Here is a 27,086-nt window from a genome sequence, read left to right as displayed (position 1 = left end):
GTGCCTTTCCCCGAAACCTCCGGAGGAGTAATTCGGAATTTCGTTGTGCCGGGACGCGGCTCGGAGGACGGCGACAAATCTTAATTAAAAGTTTCCCAGCATTGCGGTTTGTTGGGAGACCCCGTTCGGAGTCGGTATATAAGAATTTTGCATTCAGCAGCAGCTGCGCGACGCGAAAAGCTCGAGGTTTTATTTCTCTACGTTTCGGCGAAAAAATCCCGCGGCTAGTAATCACTAACGAGGAGAGTAGAGGCACGAACAACGCCGCGTCGCCTCGCTATGTGCGGAATGCGTCAACCGGGAGTTTTGCCATACTGTTCGCGGCATTTCCGGTCCCGCGCTACTTCCGTCGACCGGAACTCTAAGCGAAGCGGTTTGCTGGGGGATTCGGGTAGGTACTAGAAGAGACACCGGGATCTGCGCCTCGATTCCGGGATTCTGGGCTCGCATTCTCCCCGTGTTTCAACACCGCTCTCCGCATTGCTGTACCATTTCACGTTACACGCGCTACGGCTTTTCGACGCGTTTGCGAAAATATTCCATTCGAATAACATATCCGGAGGTCGAAAATGTTCGACCACATTTATTCTTGTTTGATAAGCTATTCGTATCGAATTTCGACTTGCACATTTATACTTGGGATGTGGAGAAAATAAAGCGTTTGAAGGAAAGTAATAATTTTGTATTTTTTTTTTTTTCTTTCACGAAATCAATTTTCAATACAGGTACGTTTATTTTGTTGACGATCTATTGAATCGGAAGATTTTTACTTCTAATTCCTTACTTTTGATGGAACGTAAGTATTTCAGTAACTAGATTAATCTTGTTTGCGCTGTTGGTTTCGCGTGTGAAATGAACAGAGGGAAAAAGCGCGGAGTAGTTAAAGGAATAACGTGAAAAAAAGTTTGTATCTCCCCCATTAATTTGTGGCGAGTGAATCCTACTCCTCTGATAAACTTCTAACGCGATTATTTACGTTCAATACTGAGTTTGCCGTCTCATTTTATACACACACTTATACATATACCTACCGACCTTGTGCGTTAAACTACAAACGAGATTCTTCAATTAGCGGATACGTGTCGTGCTGACCTCAACTCAACGGCGAGATAAATAAAGCAATTAACCGAACACAAACGTGAGGTCAAAGTTCAGACGAATATAAAATTGCACGAACTTTCGTTGACTCGGTGAAACTGTCTTCGACACAGAGAATTCATTGGTGAATTTAGTCGATTGCTTCATCAGCGAAATTCTGACACGAGTATTGAGAATATTTATTTTAGTTTAGATTTTATGAGTTATGCACCGACGTCAAATATCAGTGAAATTTTATTAAACTTTGATTTCCAACGATTAATAAAAACTCGAATTCGTTCCATCAACATTTATAACGGCCATTTACACCGATGTGATTTTTGCCTGCTTTTTGACCATTGCAATTTATTCGTGAGATTCAACGATAAATTTAATCATGATTTCGCAGAACGAAGCTCATTTTTCTACTTCGCGTGTGTTCAATGTATTGAAAATAGTTGTGCCATGAATTTTATGTACGAAACACAGTGCGAAATATTTCCTCTGATTGATCTGACGAATGAATTATTATCGAAAAACTGACCGTGGCTTACAGTAAATTTGTATGTGATATGCCAAGAAACAACGATCTCGTAACTCTTACGTTTTGATACCTCTTTTGAAAGTTCGATCAATAATAAAAAAAAGCAGGTGCGATTACTACGACAAGTAAAAAAAAAAAAAAAAAAATTTCAAATATAATAAACATCAGCAATCAGATACGTTCAATAATTCCCGTGATTCGAAAGCCTGAAGGAAAGAAGTAACAGGGAATCATCATTGAGTCGAGAAATAAATTCCGTGTACCTACACTCTGCCACGAGAAGCTTGCAGCCGCAAAGCTCGTTGTCATAGTGACTACACCTATTACTGTTTGCCAAAGGCTTGAGGCAGGTGCGAATACTACACGATAAACCGACGCTCGAGTACCAAGGCTGCATGTAAATAATGCATTACAGTACAGAGCTGACCGGGTTGGGTTTGGTTGGATCTAGTTCGCCAGTATAGGATGGGATATAATGAAGTCTCGCTTGACCCGAGCCAATCTGCGCGACCTTTTCGCCAGGCTGACCATTTTCTTCTCGTCGGCTGGCCTTTGCGCGCCCTCCATTTTCAGGGTATTTTCGTGTTATGGATACCGTGTCTCGATACATGATCTCTGCACTTTTGTCGTCGGGATGAAATTGCGGAATTTTCTTACTTGTACTTTTCGCAGAAATTTGAAACGTGCAGGTGAGAATGGACGATATAAAAAAATACGATCACGCCGATTTCATCGTCCGCGTGATGTGGCTCTACGTCTCTCGTGTCGCCACTCGATAATATCATTTTTGACGAAATTATAATAACTTGATTTAATGTTTTGCAGTTTCATGGCGATGAATCAAACACTGTGATTATTGTGCTTTCCAAATTATTCAACAGCTGTTATTGTCCGCTCGCTGCAGCTGCAGGCGACAAGGGCGAACGATGGGTACAAATTTTTGCTCGTAATTTGGAATGGAAAAACCTCATGACAGTATGTCCGATAATAATTATTATTCAATAATTAAGCTCGTTATGATAATTAGCGCTTCCGGTTATGTTAAATTAAATATGGAAAATATCTAATTTAACGTAAAGTTGACAGAGGCTAGTATTTAAAAAATAAGCATACGACAAAATTTAATGACGGAAGAAAAAAAAATATACGATCGTCATGTTTGAATCCATGAAAAGATACAAGTAACGTAACGCGTATGCGTATAAAGTGTGCGGAACACATGTATAATAGCTAAGCTGATTATAAGTTTCGTTACTTGTTATAAAGTGAAAGCAAATGATATTTATAAAAATTAAAAGAGACTTTCAAAGAAAAATTATGAGCGTATGGCCTCCTCGATGCGTACACTCGGTGGGATTACGATGTTACCTTCGTAAATTGGAGCAATCTCCAAGTTTCTTCTCGCGAAGTCTTAAACTTGACTTACAAGTAAAGCCGCACTCGAAGTTCCGTCTTTGGCTTTGACTTTTATTAGGCAGCATAAGACTCAATTAATTGTGAACTGTGACGTCACACTGGCGCACACACCCGCTAATACCACCGCGGATCGTTCCGCTTCGCTTTCAATCTCTTATTTAACTTGGGATCAAAGATTGCACTGCGAGTCCGAAAACAGCTCGCGGTTAAATGTAACTTCATCTTTTTCTCGTTCTTTCCAAAAGGCTGGGGTTTCTTCGTTATAATGAGATCCCTCGCGGAAAAATCTGGAAAGAATTCACGACGCGACGTTGCAAAGCTACGTCAAATATTCGCAAGATAAAATTACCTCATTACGTAGGTACTCTGTTTACAATTATATTATTTTCATCAGAGACTTGAAGAAAAATTCATTAGTCTACTCGGAAGATTCTCAGCTCTGCTACGGAAAATATATCCAATTCTACGCTTCTTTATATTTGCACAACACTTCAACAACAGATCTCATTTGAATTCAGCAGCGAAAAAGGTCCCTTGGCAGAAATTCGTAAATACTCTGAAATTACGAGATAAGTACAATTAAATGTGTTTCATTAGTATTGATAAAATGATTTTTAATTCGCTTATTTCGTGAAAAACATATTCCGGAACTGTAAAATCCAAGGTCTAATCGATATTCCAGCTTCACGTACAAATTGCGAATCAAGAAGCCATTGCAATGTATGATTATGAATTACCTAACTCAATCGATTCAAAGAAGTTACACAGAATTTAAACTATTGGGAATATACATAAAAAAAATATATCTAAAATGTGAATGATTACCTTCCTTCCATGTTAGGGGAATTCAATTGTTGTAATAGAATAGCAACTATTCGTGTACCTGGCGTGTACGCCTATTCAACATGGTCAAGTAATCCATCTATCATAGTACAAATTTTATGTTTTACATGCGCACAGGGTAATCAGATGTCACAAAATCTCTCCAAAATCATTGTAGTTAAAATTTAGTTATTCCGACCAAATATTTATCTCAGTTCGCGACATGTAGAAGAAAAAAAAAAAAAAACTTACGTAAAAAGGATTAAAAGCGAGAAAGCTCTGGAAAAGCTTTTCCGTGCGGTAAGAAAGAGATAGAGAGAGAGAGAGGGAGAGAGAAGAATAAAAAGGTGAAACTGTAGGACTCGCGGTGTATCAGCACCTACATGCAGCTGCAAATGGTGAAGTAACTTTGGCAATTCACTCTGAGATTTCCTCGTCGAGACCGCAACTTGCAAGCAAAACTGTTAAGGCAGATGGGCTGGGGAGGGTAGGAGCGAGAGAGAGAGAGAGAGAGAGAGAGAGAGAGAGAGAATATGTCCTACGGCGATTGCGTTTGCATTATTGCATTTGCGGTGCCGGCGAGAGCTCACTCGGCCAACCCCTCTCATAGATAATGCAACAAACTGCCGGAGGATATAGGCGTTCAAATTGCACGTTTTCAACTCGGTTCTAGATTCCGTCTTCCGCAGGGTTTCGCCCGTTGTTTAAGCTGGCTGCAGGGCTGCGGAGCATCGCGGAGCTACAGGATTGAATTCGTCGATCCGTCCGCGTCCGATGTTCGGCCAAAGTCAAACAATAAGATTAGGGCGAATTTCCCGGATTGTTTTGAATCTCTCGTACGTATACGTATACGTGTACAGCCGCACACACCAACGGGTACAACTTACCCCTCGCCCGATGCTTCGCCCCCGGGGGTAGCGAAACAAACTCTAAGATTAACTCAGCCAACTTCGAAACTTTCCGTCATTTACCAGTTTCACCTCCATTCCGTCCGCGATTCGCGTGACTTGCTCGAAGCTCTCAGAAGCGTTACTCATCTCATCCAACGAGTCAACTGCAGTACTAATTGTAAACTACTTGACTCTGTTGGGAAGCTTACTCGCGAGCGTGGCCGTCCTCGCAACCAACTTCCCGGTGAAATTCATCTCCAAAAAACTCGCTCATCTTCGTTCAAATTTCAACGTTAGCGACACAGACGGTTAAAAATACTGCGCCAATTTTGAGAATTTATATTTCGACAAATAATTATTCGATTCCATCGAGGGTTGTTTTATTTAAAAGTACGTCGATCGCGTTTCGTTTACATATTTTTTCGGCTCAACCGATTAACTTGGAATTCGGAGACGACATTTTTGGATAGCTTATCTATTTTGCCATGTTCCGAAATTCTTTGGAGAACTGAAGACAGTTTGAAGTTGATATTCGATTTTTCGTTTAAAATTTACGACTGTTTGATTTAATTGATAGAAAACAATTTGACATTTTGGAATAAACAGGTATCGAGGCAAAGAGGGTAAATAACGCAAGAACACCGCCTTCGAATTTTAGGTAAAATCATTTTAATCGTTTTTTAGATATCGTCGGCATCGCGAAACATGTCACCGAGTAAAACGGTTGACGTTATTGTCAATAACACTCTTAAAAAGTCCAATCCCATTCGGTAACTGACTGTCGAAATGTAAATTCCCGAAATTCCCCCACTTCTTCATACACCGTTAATGAAACGAGTGGATTAACCGTCGGCCATTGGATATTACACGACTAAATAATTTCCGTGTTACCTTTCGCGCAGTGCCGGTTGACGGAGTATTTAGGTTTCCTGGATAACGAAGCTAGATTTAAGAGAATAAAGGCAGACCCGTCCAACGTCAAGTGTTTGAACAGCGGGTCCGGGACGCGACAGGTGGCATTGCGCCCGCGGCGAGTACTTATGTACTCGGGGACGTAACGTAAAATGTAAACTTGAATATTTCCGCCACTGCCTCCGACAGCTCAAATACACCCTACATTAATAATATGCAAACAAGTGAATGCAGTTATGTACGGCGAGGGAAATATTTGACGTTTTATAATTGGATTTTACTTCGTATAACAATTTCATGAGCGCGAGAGAGAGAGAGAGAGAGAGAGAGAGAGAGAGAGAGAGAGAAAAGGAAAAAAAAAACAGAAAGTAAAGAAAATTACTCGGCTCTTACTTGTACCTTCACCAAAAGACCTCATCTAGTCCAACTTCCACTCGTAGCTTGTCTACCGGCACTCTAAAAAATACTACCCCAGCATCTTAATAAAGTCACTATGCATCTGTCTTGCACAGATCTATTTTGAATCAAATTTTGTGTACTTATACTTTGCCTGAAAAGATGAATTTGAAAACTTCCCTGCTAACGGTCAAGAATTCTCATCCAGCCCGATTGAAATTTGAGTAGTTACAAAAGTTCTTCAAGAAAAGATTCTCCATTGAAGATATTAATTGTAAGCCTTGTATGTATTACGTATTTTCTTTGTTTTTTATTGTGACAGATTAATACGACGGAATAATTACGTTCTCAAGAGGGTTCTGATTCGGGTCGAAAAGTCAACATGTGTCTTTATCACTGACCTTCGTATCCAATATCCACTCGCTCGTCAAAAGATTCTCCATCGTGGATTCTTCCTCTTGATCCCTGCACGGGTCCTGAAGGAGGATGCGATGCGGGGTAACGACGTATCTGACGTGTGTAGGTGAAGCAGAAAAACGATATCTTAGACAAAAATAAATGAAGCTTTATTCTTTATATATCATCATAGCAGGCGTACAGTTTAGTGTACATTTATTAGTACAACGATCATTGATACTTATAGATAAATAATTACTGGGAGAAATAGGGATTAAATGACGTGAGGGGATATAGTACATAGTTAGGGATTTGTATTTGCATTTGTATTCAATGATTACTGGTCACGCCAACAGAGCGGCCAGTTTATGTAGATTGGTCAATGTCGTTGCGTCGCCTGGTTGCAGCCTTAGTGCCTCTCCGTAGGCCGCGGCAGCCTGTTTGTATTTTCCGTTGAGATGCAATATCGCCCCGAGATTGGTGTGGCTCCTTGCTTCCTGGGGACGCAGGATCGCCGCGTGTCTGTACCAAGTCTCAGCCTCCGCACGACGGTCCGATTGACGCAGCGCCGAGGCCGCGGCCACCGCAAGCTCGTAATCCTTCGTCGAAAGCTCCGCCGCTTTCACGTGCTGCTCGGCTGCCTCTGCCAGGCGGCCTTGGGAAGTTAGAAACACGCCTGAAACAACGACGCGGGATTTTAGGTTTTCGTTTCTAGATGTACGTATGGTTACAGCGAGATTATTTTGGGGCGATCATGAAACACGTCGACAAGAATGACTAGCTGTTTGTATTGTTCATAGAATCGAAACCTTCACTGGCATTTTCCAAATCTAGTTGGCTTTCGCTAAATTACATCGAAATGGCGTCCAAACGTTTGTGCGAATTGGTCAACTGAAACTGATAAAAGGTTTTTCGAGCCGGGAAGCTTTCGTCTTAGAATCAATTTGAACGATCATTTCTAGATTAATTTGATTTAGAAGAATTTGATACAGGTATTTACGACACCGTAGGATAAGCGGCGAGTAAGTACAAAGGAAATACTACAGAATTTTTCATTTTTTTACCGTTACTTTTAATTCGCTTTTCACAACGAAGAGGCTAGGCACAATCGATTTCTCTCGCAAAATTACGTCAATATAGTGTCTCAATAATTTGATTATGCGGTTTTTAAAGTTCCGTTAAAAATGAGCTGAAAGATGCCAAAGGGTAACAGCCTTGCCTTTTTCCCGATTTTCATTAGGATTTACTTCTTTTGTCACTTATTGAACCTTCGGGAATGCAAAAAACAACCAAAACATTGGCTGTGAATCAACAGCTGTGAAAATGGACGAAATTAGTTGTAGGACAATACGAATTGTTGCTCTTGCCGGAACACCAGTGTCTACTATGAATGGCTTTCACCATTTTCGCTTAAAGTGATTTTTCATTCCATTATCGCACATTTTCTATTATACAGACAGTATAAGCGAAAATGACGCATATATTACAAAGTAAATCGTTACTCGTGACGCGTAAAATCGATCTGTTGTAACCAACATTGGAACGTACACGCCCAAGCCTTTTTAGGACTGGTATTTCTTCAGGCAGATCCTGACATACGCTTCTTGAAACAACAGTTGGTGGTTAAACCGTTATCTCCAAGATATTTGTCTTATAGACAAGTCGCACCAACCGTACACCCCTTAAAAAACATCCCCTTTTACAAAGGCTGCTGCAGTACGTATATACGTCTTCCAACTAATGGAACAGAAGGAATCGTGTGTCTGGGAGGACGTGATTCACGGTGTCGCAGTATTGACTGAGTTGAAAGACGGGCATGTTTCGACAGGAACGTATGGCTCAAGCTTAGGGAAAGATTCTCGGTGATAGAGATGCAGGATTTAGTCAGGTGAAGGATGCACTTCTTTAAACTCGCCCACAGATTGCTCCCCGGGTCCGTGTCGGATAGTCCGTTTTGTAAATTGAATGAGATTTGTGCCCCGCAAAACAAGGCGCGTCTCGTTACACATATGTTGGGATTTTCAAATTACGAAGAATAAGGGTGATTTATCATGAACTAGACAGAGTCCATCCGAAAATTTGACCATCGTTTCGTTCTCTTCAATGAGATCTTCATACGATTATCGGGGATCGGTCAAAATGCATGATCACAAGTTCATAATTACGTATTACAGACATGACTAAAACAGACATTTTCACGAAATTTATAAATTGGAGAGCTTCGGTAGACGAATCCTGAAACGCGAAATCACTTTGAAGGAATTTGTAACCATAAGCCTACGCGGTAGTAAATTTTCACCTCAGGATTCGTGTAAGTTGTTATACCCACAGCGGGAAACAAAGCTGTCAGAGAATCAACTTCGCGAACGTATCTCCGTGCGGCAGGTATTTCACGAAGCATTTCTGCTATGTAAAATTGGAATTCGTACAGTTGAAACATTCGCTTCCAACGTCACGGCTATCTCAGGAATCTCTCGTGGGATAGTTACACGTCGTTGGAGAAGACCTGCACCGAACGGCAGGGTAGCTGCGACGTTGATGAGCTTACCCAGTTGGAAAATTCCGGCATGGAAACGAAGTGCCAGAAACCGTCTAGACGATAAAACAGAAAAATTTCCTCTCGCATTCCAATTCCCTTGTGTCTTTTTTCTTTAAAAAAATGTTTTTTTCTTCGTAATCTACGATGACGTTTGCCGGATAAATGAAATCGGCTTGCGATGCCGCACTTCGTTAGGCGACAAGCTTTTCGTATCGCTTTAAGTATCCATACTCTTTGCTTCTGCAATCGGAAGGGTGTACCGTTGGGGGCGTTTCATACTGTACCCCCCGTTCTAGCGTGGTGTAAAATCGCTCCGCAACGTGAGACCCTTGATATACATATGCGAGTATACAACATACAGAAACTGAATAAAAAGTCCCGTAGCTAACGCGTGACGCGCTGAAATTTTTCAGCAAATATTTCTCCACGTTCCTCAGATAGAGAGGTTGTTGGCTGGTTTACCGCGGGTACGAAGATAGGTGGGTGCCTTATGTACAATACATGGATGTGTACGTAGTTGCACCTGTAACGTAGCGGTGTGAATTCCGCCGGATTTCAATGGAAAATATAGAGAGAAGCGGGGCTGCGGGTGTTTACATTGGGAATGAAATCCCTCGCGGTTAGAAAATAATATCACCGGATTCACTGGCGTCGGAACTGCGGCGTGAGCTGAGATACCGTCGTCGTCGTATTCTCGAATTTTAGAGAACATGGAAATTGTCTCATTGATTTTATATAATACACTTGGAGGAGGGTGAAATTTTGTAGAGAAAATAAAGAGGGAACCCGATAAAAGAGGCAGGTGTATTCTATTGGAAGGGTCTTTCAACCCTCGACTCAAGATTGAATCATAAATCACATAAACGTAATATTTTCGAAATCTGATGTTCGCTCTCACAATGGCCCGTTTCACCCGTTATTCGTTCCCTCGTATTCACAGGTAATAATCTTTCGAATAATAAAGAAATCGAATAGGAGCGCAAAAATAAGGTCGAGCCAGTTACCGCGCTGGATTTAACCTCGATTCTCTAAAATCAGGGGGCCGAAGTCACTCAGACTCAACCACTTGTGTTCAGTCACCCTACTTTCCTCGGAACTCTCAAGCACTCAACGGAGGGAAGTTTCAAATTAATACCTTTCAGATTTATTTATCGCAATTTTCTCACTTTTTTCTTCCTCTCTATTGATCATTTGGTCTACCTGAGTCGGATGAAACTTTTTTTTCTCAGAACCGAAACTACATGGTTCAAAGAATACTGGAGCTAGTTCGCTTTTGCCATTTGCTGGATATGAAAAAAAAAAAAAACAACAGACTTCACTACAGTTGAAATTTCGAGAAATATTCCGATTACAAAGAGCTTGGTAGAATTGGAATAATCAATTATTTTTTGTACAGCAAATTTCGTGTTTATCAAAATTAGTCGACCATTCTTTGGCGACGATGCTTCGACATTTCTCAGTAATCCAGTGTTCTCCATTGAATTATTCTAAAACTAAGCGATCAAATCAATTCTTCGCGTGAGGAAAAATACGATATATGAGAAACTGCTGCCCAGCATAAGTTTTTTCGCGTTTAAAATTCCCGAGGCATCGGAAGGGCCGGCTCGAAGCGAACAAAATGCAGACTCTTTCGCGTGGTCTAGTGTATTGCCATAAGACCCATAGAGCTTGGGGGGTTCGCGGACGTGAATAAACAAGAAGATGGGTGACAACCTCAGCGGTAGTCGGGTAGCGAAAACTCGGTCGGAATGCCTAGAGCCACCACACACCCGGGTACACGGTAGGAATTTCAATTTCGGTCAATATTTTTGTGTTCTTCTCTGCTTCTTGGTAAACCAGATCAACTCGGAGTCTTTCCGGTCCTTGGTATGGTAGAGGAGCTGTGCAGCGGGTATCTCTCGTCATTTCGTGGCCAAGAATAAAAGGGACGGAGACCCGGCCTTAAACCGTAATAAAAAATTTAGGAACGTCTCTCGCGTTCCCTTCCAGCCCCTAAACTTTCCCAGGTTTCGCCTAACTTATTTACCAGTTCTCATCTGGGACGAGAGTGACCTCTCCCCCAATCATATCTCAGGGGATGCGGATGTTACACAGATATATATATACGTATATATACAATATACCCACGCACACGGGCACGGATAGCAGCAGCAGCAGCGGTAGCAGCAGCAGGTGATTCCTTCGGAGTTATATTCTTATGACTATAAATCCATGAAACCGAGGACGAAGGGTAAGGCATAACATTTCCAGTGCACGAACTTGGGTCGATAATATAACATCGTGATCCGTGTAGCGATTTGGCACCCGCGGTCACCCTCTACTTATTTTGCCTGAGAATGTTCCTGCAGGAGCGATGAAAAATTCCTACTAACGCTGCGCCTGAAACACTTTCGATCGGAAAGTGAAAGATTTATTAACGTGATTTTGATTACAATGCAAACCGATATCTTTGATAGTTAGCTTAATTTTCGTTTTTCATAAAATGACTCAAGAGATTTTTTTCGAAAGAATTGCGTCGTACTTCAAGCAGACAATACCCTGTGTTTAGAATCGTGAGGTTCCATTAACGAATATCAAATCATTTTTGATCATTTTTCAATCTTTAAAGCATCGATTAGCCAATTTTTTGAACTTCCTTACTACTTGTTATATTTTTCAATTTAGCCAATGTACGAACCGGACGCATTACTCGTATATTATACAAGAAACGCGTTTAAAGGGAGAATAATGAATATCGAGCGTGAATCGAGGTGATACAATATTTTATTCATGCGGTTATAATTGCAGCCACATTTGTATAATGTTTTCAGAAATTATGTAATGGAAATTCTTGTAGGATATTGAACGGCCTAGAAATTATTGAAATGCTGACATGAATAACCGCTGTTGCTCCTGGGGCATGGGAATCATACGCGAACTTAATTAACTGGATAAACCGGCTGGCATGTATCAATTTGATGTCATTGACGCCATCTCGCTTATGTGCGCGAATCAAACTTGTAAAATCACTGCCTCTGGCGGATTCCACCACTAAATACTTCGGATATACCCAACAAGCTTTACTTAAAATCTGTTCAAAATTTTACACAATATTTATATTTAATCGATGACATGAATGAAATACTTTTCATTACTCATCCGTCACTGATAAGAATTGGGAGATTGCTTAAACCTACCTATGCTAAATTGTTGTAGAAATTACGTACCTAGTCAATGCTGTAAGATTAAGTAATCAATCGAAAAATCTTTGAGCACGAGAGTGTAATCAGAAGTTGTAAATTCTTGATGCTCGAAAATCATGACAGTTCTCGGTCCTCGCTTGGCTTCGCTTAACGCGAAACGTTAATTATTTTTAACAAATTTTTCCACAACCTTGAAATAAAGCGAATCATAATTATATTATACATACTTTACTCGTCTTCACTCTGGACACGGACTTTCTGTGCGACGTCGACACGCGGATTTAGAGCAAAGTTCCCCAGCTCCGGGGCAATGTAATACGCTGCCGGGGTGTTTACGAGGCGTGGGACTTCCCCGAAGCACCGGGGTGCTCTTCGTCGGCGTCGGAGGTGATTTTCGATGGACCGCATCTCGCCGTTGGATCCGCTATTCGGTTCTTGGCTGCTGCAGCATCCGTGTCTCGGCAACTTTCAGCAACACGGTCAAATATTGAGCGTGGAGACACGAGCGTGAGAAACTTAGCCAATTTAATACGTGGAGGCAGGTTATACCGATGTACCTATCTCGTTGAAATTCTACTCTCGCCCTTGCCAAACCACCGCGACAGCTTCCTGGTGGAAAAGCTCGTCTTTGCTTCCTAATATCAGGAGACTCCGGAACGTCTAGATGCGCTACATAATGTTTACGACTTAATTGCTGACGCCGGTGAGTCGTGCGCATCATTGAGTGATCCACACGTCTGGGAAATTCGAAGCCCCGCTGTTACATCCCGCCCATGATCAATTTGGAAATGAAGGAAAACAGAAGACCAAATGCAGGACGATATTCAGCCAGATAAGAAAATGTCTGTCTGCATGGATATGTTCAGAGATAAACCCTGCATCATCGTCTTTTTTGTTACGATCAAGGTATGAAAGTCATTCTGTCCTCACGTTTCATGTTGCACAGATGATGAAACCAGTTGACATCACCGGAACTCAGCATCGATTCGAATCCCACCTCTGGCACCAAATGTTACCGTGTACGAAATATAGGCAATCGGGCAGAATGAATTCATGAACGTTTGGAGTACGTACAGACGTAGGATTAACGATCCGTTAAGATTTTCCCTTTCAATAATTATATTGTTATTTAATTACCCATTTCCAAATTCACGCGTTATGCTAACTATCTATGAAATATGATAACCGCAGATGATTCGAGAATGATGAGTAACGCTTTTACAACCATTTATCAGTGCTTTTCCCTTAGTTCATATTTGGATTAGAAATTTTGAACTATGTAGAATTTGAACGTGTCAGTCATTCCGTGTATTTTTCAGTCAAGTTAATAACAACTGTCAACACTTGACATTTTGATAATTGATTGCTGGACGAACTTGGAAACATTTGTTTCAGCGCCGCAGGAGTGGTGAGGTGGTAGAAATGAAAAAATGCTTTGGGTGTCGTGACGTTAACGACGACAACTTGGAAAATTACGGGAGGTCATTACAACTAATCGATTTCTTCCGAAGTTGAAGAAATTGTGCATGTAACTGTTCCCTTAGTTAACGCGTCCTATGCGAACGTGCTAGAGTTGACGAACTGAAGGATTGCTGGGTAACTTCGAGTGATATACTCGTCAAGTCCGGTAGAACGTCAGCGAAATATTTGACACCTCGTAACGTCTTTCGCGAAAAGACGTGACAAGAGTTTTATTTAGACAAGGCTTGACCTGAAGCGGAAAAGATTAGTCCGTGTCACTGACCGGCTCTTAGCGTATCTGTACGGTTAGAAATACAGCGGACACTATACTCTGTTTTGCGTAAGCAGATCCATTGTTGTGAAAAGAGTAAGTAAGCGTAACGATGATGATAATGGTAACGATGATGATGATGATAATGCTAACGAAACACGCCATCGTACTCACCGTAGTGATGGTGTACACTGGAGTCTTGAGGAGCCAGACGTTGTGCTCTCAGAAACCATCTTTCAGCTTCCAAGACGCGACTAGACTGAAACAGAAAATATGAGACATCCTTGAATCGTTGTCGTCGTGGTACGGTTGATGCGACCGCATCCGTTCACCGATGCACCGATTTCTAATCCCGGATATGTGGGGATGTGCAAGATCGAAAATAGCGGGTCCATCGATCGAGGACTTTAGATACGGACTAAATAATGGCGGGTAGAGGAGCCGGAGGGTGGGAGCTATCGAAGGAAACAAAGAAAGAAAAAAAATCGAACGAATGGATGGGGAATTGGGGGTTCGACTATTTTCACTTGCACCTCCGACTATCTCGAGCAATACCTAAATCCCTCAGAGCGTATCTTTCGCTTGGTCACGGCCCAAGTTATATCGGTTAACAAACTAACGGCCCTTGTCGCCGTCTGGTTCGTGCTCCATTGGCGCAAGGTCTGCCTTCTAGGTTTCCATGGAATCGAGGAAAATCGACGAAATCAAGAACACCGACTATCGACAGAGTTCAACTAACTTATGCAACGAACGGGTATTCAACACGCTCTGTTCGATTCCGGTTCCGAAGACTCGCTACGTGATTGAACCGCGTTCAAAACCGATCTAAGGGGCGGAGATCGGCGGCGCCGTAAGCCTGAAAGCAATCTCGCGAGATGTACGGAATAAAAAAGGACTCACATTGCGAGCTAGAAGTTTCCCGTAAGTGATATGAGCAGGCACGTGGTCCGGCTGGCTGGCCAGACTCGCCTGGAACCATCTCTCAGCTTCGGCGTACTGCTGCAGCCTGGACAGCGTCTCTCCTAACAGGTTGTAAACACTCTGCAAGCAGAAAACAGAGACTTTTCACCCTAGTGCTTGTCCGAATACACGGAACCGAGATTATTTCAGAGCACAAGAGAGACCGGAATTCGTTCTCGCTTCGGTCCAGAATTGTATCTCGCCGATCGTCCAAGATTGGACTGTGCGATACGCGGTCTAAGGAATTCTCTCAAGCAATTTCAGCAAAATTGCAATGTCTGCGTTTTTAACAGCTGTGACCTTCGCGAGAAAAATTTAGCAGAAATTTCAAATATCCAATTTACTCAGAACGATTCTTTACCCGACAGAACTGTGCTACGATTTACTCGGAGAAAAAAGTTGCAACATCAACGATTGCACGTGTTCATGGATGTGCATAAGTAAGTGCAATATTTATCCAAAGCGATTGAGACGTGGAGAGATGAAAGCCTCGATTTCCCCGTCTTTGCTCTCGGTTGTAGATAAACGGTATTGGCGCCCGTGGTTACTGACGATACGTAAATATGCACAGTCACGTGTACGCTGTAGTTTCGAGCCAACATATTCGGAGTCGTTTGGAGAGTCGTTTGAATATTTGTGGACAGGTTGAGGCCGTCTAATGAAACGTGAATAAAGAAAGAAGAAGAAGACGCACCGTCTGGTGCAGCATATGTGGCGCGTCAAATGGAAACAGCCGAAGCAACAGTCTCGTCGCCTGCGCAGCTCGGCGGATTTCCATCCTGTATTCCAAAAGGGTGGTTACATCTACGAGTATGAGTTACCGTGCACGTGCGAGAGGTTTCAGTGTGGGGGTCAGGATAGGTTGAAGAGGATTCCTAGCCGAGGACAAAGGATAAAGGACGAAACCCTCTGGCATACCAATAAGACGCACATGCATACCCGATGCGAAACTGGTGCACACGGACCACCAAAGAGCGGACAAAGCAAAGACCGAGAGAATCTAAATTGCACCACTCTTAGCTCCGTGGTACCAGCTATACCTTATACACGCGGGACGCGACGGGTGTGCAAAGGCTTTTTGCATGCAAATTTGACAAGCTGGTATCAAAACCCGCAGACGCAAAACTCCTTTGCAAATTTCGTTTCGGGTTACCTCGTAAGCCTTGCCCCAATTTTCCTCACACTGCTATATTCGCGGCGAAATCTTTTTAACTGCCTGTTATTTGAGTAGCCGCTCGTTAAGTATCCGACACCTCGTTTTTGTCTCCAGCTTTTCTCACCTCGCAAGTGGTACGGATAGCGGTTTATGGGAATTTCATCTCGCTTCAGAGCAGTTGGCTTGAACTTGCAGAGAGTTTCCATACCGCGAACGTGTAGATATGTACGTACCCATAATGAAATCCCGGATATTCTCAGCAATATCAGAACTTCCCTCGATCCGTGGAAAGTTTTCAACGTCACGATATTAGGGCAATCTCGGTACAACGTAATTCGGAACAGATGTCAGCGGACCAAACGACTCGACTAGAAGCCTGGATGGAACAAAATTAGGGAAACTACTAGGCACGACAAGAAGTTCTCCGCAGATACCTGAGGGACATACGCAGCGGCAGAGGGATGGACATGTGAGTCCCGAGGGATTCGAACGAGTCTGCATACGGCTTAAGCTCTCGGCCGGTCAGCAAATACCACCGACCACAATGCGACACACCGCACGGCCGGGAAATCCTTTTCGAAAAAGGTAATTGGGTTGCGCGAAGCCCGAAAGATACTCCCGGTTTAACCGGGAATTTCTCGCTTCGAGGATTAGGTTAAGAAGTTTTCTGATTTCGCAGGCCGGCTGCTGCTAATGGCTGGTGAAAACTCACACACGCAAAAGGCGTACGCACCGTGCGTGGCTTCAACATCGAGCCGGTGAGACGACGGGGAGAACAAACCACGCGCTCCTGAACAAGCTTTTCCAGAAACCGGTGAAAGCTGACTAGCGGCTAGGCGCATCCATGCGGAGTTCGGATAAAACTTTTATGATTTTGTTTCAAGTACGAGAATGGGAAATGTGTCGGGCGAAGAAAGCTGCCCTTATAGTCTCCGCTGGATCCCCGCAGCTTTCGAGTGTTCGGATGTTGGCTGAAAAGATAAGTTATAAGATGAAGGGTATCACCTGTAGATCTCTGAGCTCCCCCTCGTTATCGCTGAGCCTGGTCAATCTTATTGCGTGGAAAAACTTGGTGTCGATATGTTGGGTTTTCGAAGTTGACCCAGGTTTTTTCACCCAAGAGTCGCGACTGCGAATGACTTTTGGCACGAAATTTCTTACCCTGAACTCCTAGCTTGTCATCGTAATTTGGTTTTTGCGGTTCAAGTTCCGAGCCCATTCAGTTTGAAATTACTTTTCGCGAGTTAATTTTATCGTAGTATAATTACACCCGTCGCCAGTTTCGCCCGCTCATAAGCTGGCGTCATAAACAAGAGATTAGCGAAACACTGTCGAGAATTTCTTGATCAGCACGATGTTTGCTGCTCGGTTGGCGAGATAAACTTTATTAATCCCGCTTCCCACTCCCGTGTGTTACTAAGCAAAGGTAAGCATGAAGTAAGTTTCAGAAAGCTTTTCTTCTGCGGTAATTCGCATACTTGGCAATTCACCAACAACCTTTAGTACCTAACCTTGAAACTCCAAACTTATCGTCATCGGTATTTTGACAAGCTATATTTCTACAAACGAATGGTCAGCAGCGATTCGTTTTCTCAAATTAAGCATCTTTCGTTACCTCATGTAACTACACCACAGAGGATGGTGCAATAATGCGGTGGCGAAAACTTGAGGCCATTGTGTCCAGAAATGTGTCCTCCGTGTCGCGCGACACTCGGTATATGCCCTGCAAAGTACGTAGCGAGTCGAGTCTAGCATCCTCAAAAAGTAGCCCAAGTGAATAATGGGCGAGTGAACAATGCGAGCGGTGAGGACCCAGAGCCGGTTCTCAGACTGGTTGATGCGAAGCTCCAAAAAGAAGATGTAACAAGCAAAGAACGTGTATTAATCCCTCACACAGTCCAGCGCCCCGTTCGCTTTTTAGTTTTTTGCCTAAATTACTTTTACACGTCCTTCCATATTTCTCAGCTCCTCATTTTCTTCCAACCCTCTCCAACTGCGTCCCGTTCCACGGGTACTGCAGATTGAACCCGAGATGTCTTGAAATATGAGACGGCATTAGAGATTGCTTGTTCCCCGGGATTCCATCTTCCCACTCATCCGTTGTTCCGGATATACGCGAAGGAGAGAAAATTCCGAATCGTGTTCAATTTTAGCAGCGACTTTTATCCAGACCTTCGCGCCGGCTCTCGGCTGCTCAACTTTGTTTGAGCCGGTGTTAATTTCACGGAAAAGTGCGCCGCCCCGCAGGTGCAAAAAGAACGAAAGTCGGCAGCAGAGCACAGTGGGAAGCGGTAAGATGAGGATCTTGAATGGAACCGCGAGAACCTTACCACCGGTTTAAATCAAGTCCAACGACGCCCGGGCTGAAAACACGTCTGCGTTAATCAAATTATTCCCACCGATTAGTTCGTGCGCACTCTCGCCGCAGCTGAGCTCCGGTTCCCCAGTTGAACTGCACGGTTCCCGGTCTCCCGGTTTCCCGGTTTCCCGGGGGTTCCCTCTTCCGGCTCCGCCACCAACACTGGGGCGCTCTAATTGCTTCCGACTTAATTGTTTTTGTTGAACGTGTGGGTCGACTTCCACCCTTCCGGACACCCTCTTCTCGTACGCTTCTTCTTCCATCGCCGTTTCGAGTCCCTGAAAGCTACGTGGCCTCTCGGTGTTCCCCGATCCTGAGGACCGCCTACGCAAACCGGGAGGAGTATCCCAATCATAACAGCGGGCTAATGAGGTCGGGCTTTGTTTTCGGATATGTTTACGGACGCGTGTATACCACTTTAGATATATCGTTGGTGATATACCGCCCCCCGCCGTTTGGTTTAAAAACTCCTCTCATTGTTCACTTTTGATGTGGGTCTTACATTTCTCGCTAATTTACCCACTTGTCATGCGGGAAATTCTGGTAGGTACTACAGATACTGTGTACTGTTCTCTCAGGCGCTTGAGTTTCGTTTTCAATTTCAGAGGTTAATCTTGGAACACCTCACGTTCTCAATTTAAACTCAAATCATTAGTCGAAACTTGACGGAGTCTTGATTACGTGATCATTAGTGAAAGATGAGTTGTTCCGTACTTCATTTTTCTTTCCCATATTTTCACTGAATAATTATACCTAATTTAATGTTGTTCCCTTATAATTACCGAAAAAGTTTTACTGTATTATTTAAAATTCTCTACAAATTTCTCTTCAAACGTTGTATGACAACGAGAAAAAAATCTTCAATGACATGAAAATTGGGTGAAATTAATTGTAGCTAGATTTCTCCGCCGTTTTCCATTCAAATCGGTTTTTCCTCGACTGGCGATACGGTTCATTTTGCAAATAAAGAAAATCAAGGAATGCAGAGCCGTCAAAGCGCGGAAAAAAGTATTGCGTGAATATGAGAAAGGTGGAGGGAGATGAATCTCACTGTTTATTTGGGCGTGTACCGGAGACGAGAAATTTGATTTCTGAAGCTGAAGCGATATAGCCGCGTAGGCGGCGAGGGAGACTCGAGCAATTTCATTTCTTTAAACTTCTCCCCGGCATTTCTCTTTCCCCGGTTTCGTTTCACTCGGTGTTCTTCCATTGCGCAGGCAGGTCTTTTTGCTAGTACGGCAATAAAAGTAGCAGCAGTAGCGTAGCGTAGCCGGTAGGTTATACAACAGGGTGTATATGCACCTACTTGCTGCAGAAGGTGGAATAATACTCGGCGAAGTTTCGCCTCTCGCGGACAATCGCGTCGCATAGCTCTGAGCCTTGGCGCTGCGGTACCTATATTTCTAATCCGGAAAAGTTTTCGAAACGTCGAAAAGTCGGTCCATATGTGACCGCGAGGAAAGACGTCGCCGGGTAATATCCCCGCGGTCAGGAACAATGATTTTCTCGTCGCATCCTTATCGCTCCTCCGGTTCTTCTTATCTCGCCTCGCCTCGACTCCGACCCTCTCTTTTAACTCGAAAGATTTTTCCCACCCCGCGAAAAATCCGTGGCCGTGTAAAAGACGAGCTCAGAAACGGTGGCGACGGCCTGGCTATCGCGATGAAAGAACGGAACTCGGTGAAACCGCGGCGAAACTGGCAAAACTTCGGTCTAATCTTCGCCGCGATGTTTTATTCCTCGTCTTCCTGTATGCCTCGGTGGTCACTTGGGGAACCGTTTTGCGAGAGATCGGAGTTGATTAAAATCCCATTTGATGTTTGTACTACGAGAGCGCTTAGTGGGCTGGAATTTGGGGAGTTTTTTTACCAAGTTTCGGAAAAAACATGACGAGGAGGAAGGAAAGAATTCACATACCGGCGAGTCCGCGGCGAGAGGAAGAATAATCGACCAATTATCAAACTCCCGGAGCGAGGCTCGATCTGTTTTTATTTTATAGATCTCGGGGCGCGGGCGGCAGCTCGTAAAAGCCTGCACAGAAGCTTGCTCGTTGTGAAAATGGAAATTGATGGTGTTATTTAAATTAATTAGCATCAGAAATCTCCTCGTTTAATTTAATGAACGGTTCAGGATTAAAGTCGTTTAGAAATATCTTCCACGCCCTTAAATTCGCCCTTATATTTCACCTTATAAACTTATTGCGCTGCCTTCTTTCCCTCCTTCGATTCGATCGATATCTCAGAAATCATGCGACGCACGAAACTCCAAACATGAACCGTTATTGCGATAATCAAATATTTCTGGGCAATTCCAGAATAAATCGTTATCCTCTTATTTTGCGTTACAACTGCAGTAATATCTTTGCGCGATTTAATTCAGCGGATCTCCGACGAAGATTACTTTAGCACATAATTATTCCACAATTGAGCATGAGTCGAAAAATTGCGTAAAATTGTATCTGATACGCTTCGTATTGAAATTATTCATCGTCATATAATAATTCAATTCGCAATCTATGCGACTATTTTGCATAATAGGTGTAAGCGGTATTTAATCTGATATATTAATTTTGTTCAAGTGGTGGATACATCCGTAGTTGAAAATCGGGGTTGGAATGGTATAATATTACACAGAATCGTTAATCTATTCAAAGCCACGTCGATTGATGTGCGCATCGTGTAATTGTAACGAATTTCCCACGTTATTTACCCGTATAATTTGCAAGGTAGGTCCAATTAGCGATGTCAATGGACTGGGAAATGAAAAAAAACAAAAGTGGAGTTGAAAAAAAAACAGAAATAAAAGAAAAATTACCACATTAATCAACGTCACCCGACAGCGGTTAATATTTCTCTCTATTGATGCGTGTAATCATGTTATACCTACGTGTATATCCAATTATAGTTTATGGAAAGTTGTAACGTATACGTAATATCAACCAGTGTGTGATGTGAAATGCGAAACTAGCGAGCTGCAGCTGCACAAATTAATACATGCAACAGGCTAGCCCAATTAAACCTAATACATAATCAGATTATACGCCAAGGAAGGTTTTATAAATAATTGCGTCTCGAGATTACCTTGCAACAGAGGTGAGAGTAAAAATTTAGTCTACGTATTGTAAAAGTGATAAATATGAAAATGCATTAAGAATTATTTTGAGGAATTGCATTCGATATTTGACATTTGGGGATATGATCGAAAGTTTAATTATACTCGTGAAACTTCTCGCTTATCGACCCCAGATTAAAATTTAAACTTGTGAATCTAAAATTTGCGTATCAATATGGTCTTTCGAAATAAGTAGAATAGTTCAATATGCGGAATGAATATCAAAGTTCGAAAACTCGAAGCTGATTTGAAATTATACTCTGAATTCGGTATTATGTTTTTCCCAACATACATAAAAGCCTATTTATATATCAAAGTTTTATTTTCATTCAAAGAGACAATGAACAGAAATTAGTCAATATTTCAGTACAGGCCAAATTTCATGCGAATTCTATACTTATCTTCCTTTTTACTTTTCGTTTTAGTATTAAATTCGATTTCAGGCAACCAATTTGAGTTTCCCAATCCGACCAAATATAATTTGGATTGCGTCAGCCAGAAAATCTTCAAATAGGACATATTCCTCGCTTCGCAAAATGCGTTATAGCAATATGTCGCGGGGTTGTGTTTCAGAAACGGCGCCGTACAAACGCATAGATTGGTATTCTGCGGTTGATACCGTCCATTAACGTCAAACTTTTATTGCGCGTTCCGTTCTTACCAACTCCTCCTCTTCCCATCACCGTGATCTTAAAGGTATAACCCTGCTGAAGTTTTCCCGAGGATCAGACAACTCCCCACTTCCGGGAAATTGTTTCTTGTAATCGTCAGATGACAGTTAAAAAAAAGCCACGCTCGCAGAATCCTAATTCCCCGGTCTCTCCTCCTTTCTGTATATCTTTTTCCTTATCCACCTCTTACTTTCCTTCGGTTTTCTTTTCTTTTTCTTTTTTTTTATTATTGTTTTTTTTCTTCTCATCGCAATTTTCTGAATTGCCCGAAGAACCGGCGAACGTGGCAGCGATCCAACGATCGTAGCTTTCCGGCTTGCGCGCACAGACAACTTGGAGAAAAGTCTCTTTTCAATATTGTCTTTGTAATCTCGACCCATTTACGCCCTCAATTAACGAAAATTCCCCGTTCATTTTTAGCTTCTCATAAAGATGATGCAGAAGCGAGCCTCTCTGCAATGCTGACGCAGCACATATTTCGCTTCGTTTACCGCGCCGTTTCGACTTGCGGGGATGGAAATGAATTAGAAAAAAAGGCTACAAACCGGCTCCGAGTTTCCGCGATTCGTCGGTTTTTTCTGCAACCAGGCTCAACAATTTTTTTTCTATAATCTGATACCAAGCCACTTGATACTCCTACATTGCAAATCATTATTTGCCAAAAATCATCAATATGAGAATATTAATACGTGTACAATATAGGTGAAAAAGGGTTGATGTTATTTACCACCTTCAAACTTGTTGAATTTTGACCTTAAGCTATTACGTTGATCCCTACACGTTTGCTTGATGAACTAACTTTCACGACTCCGTTTCTTCTTCGTTACATAGCGATTATTTTTGGCAACACGCCGTGAAATAGGTATTTAGAAACATAGCAAAACGGTTGTTACTACATTTTAACGACCCAGCGTTCGTGTCGAGCGGTAGATTATGCCCGCGAAGGTCTATTCAAATGTAAAATCCACACAGAGAATACAGAGCATGTTCGCATCTGCCCTACAAGCAGTTACATACTTAATACATACCTACTATCTTTAAAACGGAGGATGCCTAGTGTAGCTGGTTTTTGTGCTCGCTTACTCGTTGTCAGTGTTTTACCAGATGATACGAGATTAATGAGATACCACAGGTCCTTACTGCTCACTGCACTGAGCAGGAACTACCGAGCCCTCGTCCTGGAGGTCGAAATTCACCAGGTAGAGGACCTGGAAGTCGCAATTCATCAGGTAAATCACCTGGAGCGCAGGAACTATGAGGAACTATGGAGCGCTGGTCCTGGAGGTCGAAATTCACCAGATGAAGGACCTGGAGCGCAGAAACCACGGAGCGCTTGACCTGGAAGTCGTGTTTCACCAAGTATCGTACCTGGAACGCAGGAACTACAGAAAATTACTTATAAAGGTCACAAGTCAGCAGGTCAAGGACCTGAACAGCCAAAGCTACGGAGTATTTGTCCTGGAGGTCGAGATCCGTCAGGTGGAGGACCTGGACAGCCAGAACTACGGAAAATTAGTCCTGCAGGTCAAAAGTCACCAGGTAGCGTACCTGGAGCGCAGGAACCACGGAGCGTTTGTCCTGGAAGTCGAGTTTTAGCAGGTGGTGGACCTGGAGCGCGGAAATTACGGAGCGCTTGTCCTGGAAGTCGAGTTTCACCAGGAAGCGGACCCGTAGCGCAGGATCCAGGAGGTAGAGAAGCCGGTACTCGAAATCTGCGGAGCGCGATTCTCACCCGTCCGCTCGACTGCGCGGTTGTTTCCAGACTGAGGAATTGGGCTAGCTGATTTTGGTTCTCGACAGTTACTATAGATCGATGACGTCGAGAGAAAAAAAATTTTGGGTAACGTCACTTTCTAAACATCCGAACATCTGAACATCCAAGCTTTGGTTTCGAACTTTAATACTATGTATGATGCATGATGTACGATGTATGATATGATGTATGATGATTTCGAATAACACCCGCAAACTGATTACATTTAAGGATATTTCTTAACACTGTTATGCTCAGTTTTCTAAACCAAAGAAAATTCCTGTCCAATTTCATTCCACAACTTCCGACTAATTATGACTGATTTTTCGATTCCAGGAAACGTTTTCAGTTATATGTAGGCATACCATGAAAATTATATTTTTTTCAGACTATACGCAGGTGTAAAAATAATAATCTGTATATTTCATAGTGGTCTGTACATAATCAGAGACTGAGGCTGTAATACTTAATCAATCCCCATTGCGCGCGGCATAAAACTACACCCGATATGTCTGTCTATACATATTCTCTGGTAACTCGATTTACGATCCGTGTCAGTATAAAATTTCAGTCCGTTATTTTATTTTTATATTATATAATATTTTACATTGTTCGCTCGTTTTATTCTTAAAAAAATATTTAAACGTCATAATTACCAGCATCGCAAAATCTCCCGTTGAGTAAATGAGCAATCGTAAAATAATCACATTAGCGCCGCACGGAAAAGACTTTCAATTTCCAATAATAATTTGGTGAAAACATCCACGTTTTTTATTCGGGTCAGGATCTCGCTGCTCCGAGTGTTCCAAGCCATTAAACCCGGGCCACAACGGAGATGGAACGATTCCCGGAGTCCTGCATTTCAGCGTTTCAACAAAACCCGTAGGAAAAACGCCACGTGTCTTAAATGCCTGGGCGCGACAGTTCTTCGGCCTGTCTCAGCCTTCTTTATACGGCCAGATGATTCCACGCGACGTTTTTTCTCACGTCGCTGGATGCTTTGCGAGTCTGGTTATCATTTAAACGGCATGACGGATGATTAATTGATTATTCATCGTCGAAAGATGGAGATCGCACACTTCTCGCTAATCCTGTCAATTTTGCGACACGAGAAATTTACGGCACCGACAAAGCAGAGGATCAGAGATCCGAATCACGTGCCGAGTAAATCGGTTATAATTCGTTGGAAGAGCCGACGATAATAATCAATGAAGGGGTGCCGCCCAGCTTGCAAAGCTTCGCGTGAATTACGACGAATCGCGTGGTACCACAGATTGACAGAAGTCAATTTCCATGGGCGAGAGAGTCGACATATCGCGGTCTAACACACCGGAAGTAAGCCGGATCATAGTTGAAGGTAAGTCAATGGTTGCTTTCATATCAGCTTTCGCGAACAACAGACGTCGAGCTTCCGGCAACTTGCCAGCCAGACCCGTTTCACAATGCATATTATCCGAGGGTGAAGAGAGCCGGTGAGGAGAGGAGGAGGGGGAGAGGAAAGGAGGGTCTCAAATCCGTCCGAATCATCCACTCTTCGACGTCAAGACCGCCGCGAGGAATGGCGAAGCGCTGATAAATACTTAATGAAAAGTTCCGGGATTATACCAATCAGCGAACCGTCGTATCCGAAGGGATTTTCCAGATCGCATTCACTCCACCCTCTCTCATCCCCGATTTTCGTTGTCGTAGGTGCTTTTCCAGAGCGAAGGATCGCCCTCTTGCAGTGGGTTATTATACAAGGATAATAAAATCCTGAGAACCGTGTTCGTCGAGCTCATTCTCAGGATATCGCGGTTCGTTTGCGAACGTAGAAAAACAGCGGGAATGTATCCGCATACCTTTTCCGTTTGCACGTTTTCGGCAGTCAAAATTTACAACATCGAAAATAACTTGAATGTTGTATGCGAAAGAGCCTGTGTACTTTGGAATCGCGCGTGTTCGTTAATTACTAAAGTGCAACGCGTCATCTATGCTCCGAGGATGAATGCCGCAGGTTGGTTTCATCATAGAGACACTTCTTTCGTGCATATATATGTAAAATACTGCAGCCGTGTAATATGAATTTCGTAATAAGTCAGCGTCGTCATGAATTTATACGAGATTGAAGCCGACATCAAACGGCGTCGGTTATTACAAGTATATTAAGAAAATTCGTTCTCTGGCGATCCGGGTTCGTTAGTTGAATCGCATGGTTTTCCGTTTGTTTAGGACGAATATCAAACGCATAATCTTTTTATAATCTTGTTAAATTAAGCTGCTCTCAGCTGAATATTCAGAAGCCCGTTTTCTGCGCGAACGAAAAGGTAAAAAAGAATAATTGTGCTAATTTTACTGTTGAATGTTTCGCTAAAACGTTCCTGCCTCATACTCTGTGTATATATTACAAATTATTATACCCGAGACGAGTTTATATTCCCTTTGATGCTGCAGGTAGATTGGTTACTACGTACCTTTGATTTTTCTTCAAAGGAGGAATATTGTAATTCAAGATTAATGTATTCATTATTCGCGAAACTCTATTCAGTTAACGATTTTTGCAAGTCGTAATAAGCTCTGCAAAAATATACAATCTCATACATTTATTATTGTAGTCATAGGTTCGCGGCTAATATTTTTTTAACGAACTAGAAACGAACATTCTCTGAACATACGGCGTGAAAAAAATGCTGATAATTACCGTGAAATCACATACTACTAATCGAGCAGTATCGAGTGATTTCTTTTCACCGAATAGGTTTCATGTCGATTTTTATATTCATTGGAATATCTCCGCGTCAGCTGGCGACTGACTAGCCAACTGATTGACGAAACATTCCAATTGTTGGTCACCGTTAGTACAAAAATCTGTTGGAGTAAAGGCCTCTACGCATTTCCCTGAATACAAAACCCGCGGCGATTGAATCGAGGGAAAAATTTGCGAAATATTTTACCTGCTGCAAAGAATTCTCTGTAACCGCTTCAGGATGAGTGAATTGAACTTATATTATAAAATGGCAATGTCTGAAAAATTCGGAGCTTAACAAATTTTGAAATAATCCACGCTGTCGCTTAATTATAGCCGGTCCTGTAAGAAGCAAAGTAAATTCATTACGTTTCTACGTTTCGCGTCGCCATATCTCGACCCAGACTCACGAGCATTCTATTGTCACCGGCTCTTTTCCCAGTCTATT

General features: G+C 42.6%; 1 protein-coding gene across 2 annotated transcripts in view; it reads right to left on the bottom strand.

Annotated features, from left to right (window-relative positions):
• Positions 1 to 6,601: 6,601 nt before the first annotated feature.
• Positions 6,602 to 27,086, bottom strand: part of LOC107221845 (protein O-mannosyl-transferase TMTC2) — a 168,126-nt gene continuing 147,641 nt past the window's right edge. The window contains exons 8-10 of one of the 2 annotated variants that reach the window (XM_046734379.1): positions 14,807 to 14,947; positions 14,081 to 14,165; positions 6,602 to 7,129 (exon numbers count right to left, since the gene is read on the bottom strand). In XM_046734379.1, coding sequence (XP_046590335.1) covers positions 6,798 to 7,129; positions 14,081 to 14,165; positions 14,807 to 14,947 — 558 coding nt within the window. In that variant the 3' untranslated portion in view covers positions 6,602 to 6,797. The remainder of the gene's footprint in view (positions 7,130 to 14,080; positions 14,166 to 14,806; positions 14,948 to 27,086) is intronic. The other variant, XM_046734381.1, reaches the window with a different exon arrangement.

Source organism: Neodiprion lecontei, chromosome 3 (assembly GCF_021901455.1).
Source record: "Neodiprion lecontei isolate iyNeoLeco1 chromosome 3, iyNeoLeco1.1, whole genome shotgun sequence".
In the NCBI taxonomy this organism is placed as follows: Eukaryota; Metazoa; Arthropoda; class Insecta; order Hymenoptera; family Diprionidae; genus Neodiprion; species Neodiprion lecontei.
The sequence above is the reverse complement of the archived record's forward strand: the minus strand, read 5'-3'. Positions and strand labels throughout refer to the sequence as shown.